The 7,974-nt window shown below is 35.0% G+C and overlaps 1 protein-coding gene across 3 annotated transcripts in view; it reads right to left on the reverse strand.

Moving 5' to 3' along the window:
• The window catches only part of LOC121319667 (PARP1 binding protein), a 47,235-nt gene that overhangs the window by 12,224 nt on the left and 27,037 nt on the right, over nt 1-7,974 (reverse strand). The window contains exons 1-6 of one of the 3 annotated variants that reach the window (XM_041257325.1): nt 7,862-7,943; nt 6,078-6,235; nt 4,874-5,107; nt 4,204-4,317; nt 3,245-3,415; nt 2,315-2,469 (exon numbers count right to left, since the gene is read on the reverse strand). In XM_041257325.1, coding sequence (XP_041113259.1) covers nt 2,315-2,469; nt 3,245-3,415; nt 4,204-4,317; nt 4,874-5,107; nt 6,078-6,230 — 827 coding nt within the window. In that variant the 5' untranslated portion in view covers nt 6,231-6,235; nt 7,862-7,943. Of the gene's footprint in view, nt 1-2,314; nt 2,470-3,244; nt 3,416-4,203; nt 4,318-4,873; nt 5,108-6,077; nt 6,236-7,861; nt 7,944-7,974 lie in introns of those variants that run through there. The other 2 variants (XM_041257328.1, XM_041257329.1) reach the window with 2 other exon arrangements.

Raw genomic sequence — 7,974 nt, forward strand, 5'->3', positions numbered from 1 at the left:
ATATATATATATATATATATATATATATATATATATATATATATATATATATATATATATATATACACACACACACACACACACACACACACAGTACCAGTCAAAAGTTTGAGTACACCTGCTTGAAACCAGGTTTTTCATGATTATCTATGCTTTTAACTGTATAAACTTGTCTATAAACACTTAATATTTCATTATATGATACGTGTACTTATATAAGCTGATAATCATAAGTGAATTGCATTCAAACATTTAATTTTTAAATAAAAATGTAAATCTTGTCAATTTCAATGAAATGGTCACCCAAAGCAAAGGGATTTCAGTCTGAGCCCAATTCAGTTAAAAGTCTGAAATGTGTATAACACGGTGTTAGAACACTGGCCTAAGTATGAAAGTGTCTTTTTTTAGATGTTCTCTGAGTTAACTAGCATGTTACCTAATTAACCTTTTGTCACCAATTATTGTTAACAGGCGAGGGTCCATGATTACTATAAATATAAATATAAGTAGCATAGGCACAAGTTTGTCATTCCTGAATGTAAGGGAGCAGAAAATGGCAAAATACGCTCAGTTAAGAAAAAACAGTCTGTAATTACTTTACAAAATGAAGGTCAATCTTTAAGACAAATCGCAAGAACTTTGCAAGTGTTTGTAACTGCTGTGGCCAAGACCATCAAACAATTTGAAGAAACTGGCACTCATGAGGACCAAACAAGGTCAGGCAGACCAAGGGTGATCTCAGAATCAGAGAACAAGTTCATTCGAGTCACAAGTTTGTGAAACCGGTGATTAAATGCCCCTGAAATATAAGCTCAGCTAAATGCTACTAGAAGTACAGATGTTTCAACATCAACTCTTCAGAGGAGATTGCGTGAAGCTGGCCTAACTGGAAGAACTGCTGCAAAGAAACCATTGTTAAGAGTGCAGAATAAGAGGAAGAGACTTGCCTGGGCCAAAAAACACAGAAACTGGACGTTTGAGGAGTGGAAGTCGGTCTTATCGACCGATGACTCAAAATTTGAAATATTTGGGTCCAACCGCCGAGTATTTGTAAGATGTAGAGGGTGAGCGTAATAGTTCTGCATGTGTGGTTCCCACTGTCAAGCATGGAGGAGGCAGTGTCATGGTCTGGGGTTGCTTTGATGGTGACAGAGTTGGTGATCTTTACCAAGTCACTGGCAAGCTCGACCAGCGTGGCTATAAGAGCATTCTTCAGAGGCATGCCATTCCATCAGGATTACAGCTAGTTGGGCAGTCCTTCATTCTTCAGCAAGATAATGACATGAAACACATCTCAAAGTTGTGCAAGAACTATCTGGTGAAGAAGGAAAGTGAAGGACAACTCAATTTAATGACCTGGCTTGCCCAGTCTCCAGACCTCAATCCCATAGAACTTGTATGGGACAAACTGGACAGAAGTGTCAAAGCAAAGCTACCCACAAGTGTCCTACATCTCTGGGAATTACTGCAGAAGAGCTGGGAAGACATGTTGGGTGATCTCCTGCTGAAACTTGTTAACCGAATGCCTCGTGTTTGTGAGGCTGTTATTAAGGCAAATGGTGGCTATTTTGAGGAATCCAAGATTTAGAGACAATTTTCAATTTTCTTGAACATTTCTTTCATACTCCTTATGTTTTGTTTTGTATATTGTAACGTGTTCTCATTTTCAAGTATTTACAGAAAGACGTAAAACATTGTCAATTATGAAAAAAAACCTAGTTTCTAGCAAGTGTACTCAAACTTTTGACTGGTGTGTGTGTATATATCGCAAGAAGACAGTGTGTAAGGTAAGATCCTATGCAATAGTCCGCGTGCCTGCAAACAGCCAAGTAAGATCAAATTATGCCTGTGTCAAAATTACTTTGAGGACTGTTGGTCTAGGGGTATAAGGTTTTGATTTTCCCAAACTACTGATCATACCCTTTGTTTTCTACACCAAGCTGCTGCAAATCGGGGAACATGGATGTTGACAGGTTGCAAAATGCATTAACTTTATAGTTATAAATGCTTAATAGCATTGTCCCAGTGTTTTAAAAATTAATTAGGCAACCAACAAGGGAAAAAACAGATGCACAACTTGACACTGACACTCTGCCATCTTCTGCTAACCTATGTGACACTAATGCTTTCCACAACTAATCTTCAAAAAAAGGTTATGCAGAATGTTTAACAAGCAAACCTGAAAATATAAATAATTATACATTTATCTGTCTGCGTTGTGCAAATTGAAATGTCTTTTTAAAGCAAAACAGATAATGTTTTAAAGAGGGTGAGATCAAAAAAAAAAAAAAGAAACTTGGGTCAGGAAGTTTACCTTGGGTCAGGAAGTTCTCCAAGTAGTTCTTCTAAGTTGTCTGTGAAGTGAACAAAGTCTGAAAGCCCTTTTAAATGCTTCCTTAGTGGATCTGTCTCTGAAGGGGCATAACCTTTTCCGCCAAGTTGTATGGCTCTGATGAATGATGTTGCAGCCTATGTTCATAAGGAAAGCAAAAAAGTTTAAGCAAAAATAAGTATATTTTTTTATTATGGTACAATCCCCCTCTTCCCTATTTGATCCATGTACTCAATATACATGTTTAAGCACTAAAATCACAGCATCAAATGAACCTCATCTCCCTGGTTGTGGTCAGCATAGTCTTTAATGCCCTTTTTGTTTCTTCTTTTCAACAGAAAAAAACTTGATGGAAATTGGTGGTGAAATTCAAAGTGTGAAATATTTTTCATCTTTATGGGTATATTCCTGAATATACATCTTACACACACAATGCAACTACTGTATGTTCAACTTCATTTATTGTGATTAATTGACTTCAACTGTCGAGTTACTGTTGCTTGCTTCTCTGCTATGTTTTCACTTGTGTTGTCAACTTGTTTGCCCTGACTTTTTACAAGGAAATAACATATGCACACAACTAGCAAACTGAAATATAACTGTCATTCGTGGAGTACTGTATGTACAGTACTGTGGAAACATTTGCTTTAGCAAAAAAAAAAAAAAAAACACTTCCATCTCAGTTCAATATAGACTCTCTTGGGACACTCCATACAACTTAAAAGCAGGGATCATTTTATCTGACAGTCACTTACAGCAATGTAAACAGAATGTTATATCAATTACAGTGTTTCAGTATAAAGTTAGCATGCCATGGGCCATTTCCAAAGTCAGTCACTTTGTTTGTGAAGCCAAGGCAAATCTTTTAGCTTGTGACAGAGATCCTCCACCCCCCGCCTTTTATTTTATTACCAAAAAAAGGGACGTCTGTGTGCTGCGTGCTGCATGCTTTAGATCAGTAAAAGCGTCCCTTCCAAGACCTCGGTCTGGAACGTTTAGCACATGGGCCAAGGCCAGATCATTCTTGGAGTTCACCAACAACTTTAAATATGCACAGATTAACCTTTTTACCACTGTCGGCAACTGCAATAGAAAGAAAAGATTAGATACAAACAGGTTTAGCAAACGTTCTGGATCGATTAGAAATATGATATAATGGAAGCTAGAATTTAAAAAGTAAATATTATATTGTAACAGAATTGACAGTCACTTCTATTATCTCAGAAAATTAAAATTAAGAAAATGCTAGACTGCATTTAAAATCAGTCACTAAGCTTTTTTTTGTGATGCTTGGAATCATAAAACAGTTCTTATTTCTGTTGCTCTGATATTCAGATTACCATTTTTCTTTATTGCTCAATATAAATGCTGCAAACTGATGTCAGACATATCTTTTTTTGGTTTGTTTCTGGTTCATTAAAAACCATGTGCTATTTTAACCTTTTTTCTATACCATAAAGGTAAAATGATCCCTGTTTTGCTAATTATGTTAGATCTGGGTGGGTTTTACTTGCATTTCTTTTCTTAAATTTTATTGCTGCTCTTAACTTTGGAAAATACTGGAAGCTTAAAGCATATTAGCAGTGAATAGGGTTTAAATGCAGTTGAATGGGCATGGAGATTTAACTGCTCCCACTATGTACCTAGTATTTTTCAGACATGCTTGTAGGGCAGTATGGAGACACTGGTATTAGACACTCTTTTTGACATCGTATCTTCAAGGCTGATATTTACCAGCCATCTTTAATATTGTATTGTTACTGAAGTATGCAGGACATGTTTAAACATATGGGGTAATGCAATATAAAACCAATACATGTTGTACAGGGGGTAAGACAGTTTAAAACCAATACATGTTCTGCCATAAATACCTTTGAATTTTTCTGACTTTGCCTGTTGGATGGTGTTGCCAGAACTGGAGTAATGACAACATCAGCCACATTACAAGAATCTGAATTTCCAGAGAGAAACTCGAATAGCTGCACCTGGTTAAAGCAACATATATTATTCAACAGTTACTTGAAATATAGTGCTTAATTAATCATCCAAAATACACTCACTATAATCACTATTTATAATACCATTATATCATTTGTGCTGCAATAAACTCTGAATTCCAAATGGTGTTGCACACAATGCCCAAAAAGAACACACCTGAACTTGGCAACACTGCCTGGACAGTTGAGCCTTAGCTGAAGGTTCTTGCTATTAAGCGAAATTCACTATTGCAGAATTATGAAGTCAAATATTTTGACAATATACCCATTTTTAAATTCAGAGGCTTTGATGTATGACAAGGGAAATATAGACGTTATAGCATGAACAAAATGTGGTCCCTGAATGGCTGAGAAGCATTTTGAAAATGTAGGAACTTTAACAAGGAAAGGCAAATATAGCTACAGTACACAGAGCAAAAATGTGTAATCATAATACTATAGGACATTACTTGCTGTAATTTACACACATATATTGTAACAAATGCCAATCCCACCTAGTGAATTAGACAAGATAATTTCCAAATACCGTACCAAAAATACTTACAGGTGTGAGCAATTCTTCACAGTCTCTTTCCGTTTTAAGTGTATCATACATTCCATAGACATCAATTAAATCTACCATATTACTGCTCTTCAGGAAAGAATTATACATTTTCCTTATAGCACTGTAATTCTCTGGAGCAACCAAAGTTTCATGCAGCAGGTGCAGTTTATCATTTATCAGGTGTTTCCAGGTTACAAGTAGATTACTCAGCAAAACTGTAAATTCTCCATTTTCCTAAAGAAAAATAATAATAAAGTAGGATTAATGTATTACAGACATATGTAAATTACGAATGATTGCTCTAAATTCAGCTAGAAGAGCACTAGAAAACAGATCTGAAATTGACGAGCAGATTGGATAGTACATTAAAAAGAAAATATGTATGGAATGGGACTGGATATCAAAAGGGCTTACAGGTGCCATATTTATTTTTTTATTATGAATAGAATTACAATAGACAGAATATAGCTTGGGACTCAAAGGTCATTTGAAAGAAAAACAGTCTCTGGAAACACATCTCAGAAATGTTATTTATTTATTTTTAAAACATGGCCTAAAAACAATCCACTTCATTTGTAGTTTTGTTTTATTAAAAAAAAAAAGTGTCTATTAAGCCTGTGCTGTGTGCAAGAAGACCAGATAGATAAGACATGTCTTTCTTGGATTTCCACAAAAACTAAAAATAAAAGGACGCATTTACAAAACACTCCACAAAAACTAAAAATAAAAGGACTCATTTACAAAACACTCCACAAAAACTATAAAAATAAAAGGACTCATTTACAAAACACACTATATAAGTTACTTACATTAGTAAACAGCTCATCTACTGTTAAAGTTGTCATTAGAAGGGTGGTACAATGCTTTCCTTCCTCAATCTGCAAAATCCATTTAAACTAAACCTTTCATTACCAACAATGACCAAACTCTACCTCAACCATTTTTTCTGCCCAAATAACTAAACTACAGTAATTACTCCTTAACTAATGCACTGTTCCAATCTGCAGAATTAGGCATCAACTAAAACTTTTTTCTTCTTCCCCAGTAATGTTGATAACAAAAATAACAGATAAGAAAATAGCTTTAATTCATTTTTAAACGGTTTTCAAAGGTGGCATGTGTCTACCAAATCCCAATTTGTAGGTCCTACACTTTTAAAGGTTAGCCACTGGATTGATGAACTTAAAACAGAGCTTTTCAATACCTCTTTGTTTATTTCTGCCATAGACAGCTGTAAGACCATAAGCATCTCATCTGCACCACAGATAGTAGTCCTATGAGACTCCAAAACTCTGTGACATTCTCTTCTGAACACTTTTACCATTGTTTGCAGATTCGACTGAAGGGACGTCATCATTATTCCTGAAATTGAAAACAAAACCCTGATTACCCCTTTAGTTTGGCTCCGAGTCCAAGGAAAGCTTTGTTTCAAGCGTGAAAGTATGCAGTAACTGTATTACTCTTTACTGACGAACTAACAACTTTTAGCTCAGGTTCCCTGTTTCGACAATATGTAGTTATGACAACTGATAAGCTACATTCTTAATTGTGCTAAACGCCCTGTTTTTCACAAATATATATATATATATATATTATATATATATATATATATATATATATATATATATATATATATATATATATATATAGCTAGCTTGTTACATTTGATGCAGCCAATGCAATACACTATTCCTTTACTAATGCAAGTAAAAGTATCATGGATAGTAAATAAGGATTTTGCTCCCTTAACTACTGTGTTGCTGTGAATGTATTGACAAGCAGCACAACGTGACCTGTTGAGTGGAAACATACCCTTAGGACTGTCCAGATTAGGTCGAATGTTACTGTGGACCAGCTGCTTTCTTAGATTTTTGCCTCTTTTGAATGCCATTAGAGGAAGATTGTTGAAAATGGGAGCTGTAGAAGGATCTTCCTGTATGACGTGTTGTACTTTTTTGGTAATAGGATGATAAGCAAGAACAAGGGGAATACGATTGTTGGTACACTTAACTGAGCTTCTCTAAGTATAGCGAGTGTGTGGGAACCTACGGTTTTTGAAAAATGCACACGTCATTTGTTTTATTCAAAAAAATCACTAGCATCACTGCAACAAGCCATTCCTGATTATAATTTCCTTTTAAATCTTGCAAGAGGAGTCTCCAATAGAAATGTAGGAATCTGCTGTCACTCGGTGGTTGGCGGATTTAAAGTATTCAGAACGAATCCATGATAAACACAAGTAAGGAAGCGGGATATCGCCCAGCAGCACTAGAACATTTATTTATTATTATTTTTGTGGTAGGTTTTATTTTTTAATGGTAAAGCGGTAAAGTCAATGTGAATTGTTAACCATTTCCACAGTTTTGCCGGTGTTTATTGACTATCCACCGATTTCATTTTTTGTATTGTTGGTGTTTTATCGGTTAAAACGGAAAATCAGAAGCCCTAATGTAACGATCTACTGTGTATTTCTATTTAAACATTCAGGCATCACGGTATCCATTTATTTCGTTTTATTCTTCTACATTGTATATTGTCTAATTAAACTTTTTCTAAAACCACAAACTTTAGGTCATCCGTGATGTGTATGTTCCTTGTAAAGTGCTGAACTATTGGTTAATTTTCTTTTTTTCACTTCTTATATTTGATAAGTGGTTCTGTATTTCCTACATATTTTATGACATTATATGCAAAATATACTATATATAAGGTTGCTATCCTTGCATGACGGATTGCAATACTGACTATGTATTTCTTTAGTTGCGATTTCACTTTAATCTTTACCAATACATCTGCACACTTTACATGTGCTTTTTCAGGTTGCAATATCCTTACTATATCTATGACTCCTTTATGTTTACTGTGGACTAAAATATCAGCTGAAATTGCATCCCTTTTAAAAGCCACGATCGGTGCTTTCGGAATTTCTTTTTTCATTTTGAAGTATACATAAATGCTTCCCTATATTAAACAAAACATCCTCCTTACCTTTTAAAATACTCCTTTATTAAGCTTCGCTGTAGCAACTGGCTCTGGAGCAGGGGTTTGTTATTTAAAATTTAAAACCTTTATTCAGCTCTGCTTTACCCAATCACCAAGCA

The sequence above is a fragment of the Polyodon spathula genome, chromosome 8 (genome assembly GCF_017654505.1).
Source record: "Polyodon spathula isolate WHYD16114869_AA chromosome 8, ASM1765450v1, whole genome shotgun sequence".
Taxonomy (NCBI): Eukaryota; Metazoa; Chordata; class Actinopteri; order Acipenseriformes; family Polyodontidae; genus Polyodon; species Polyodon spathula.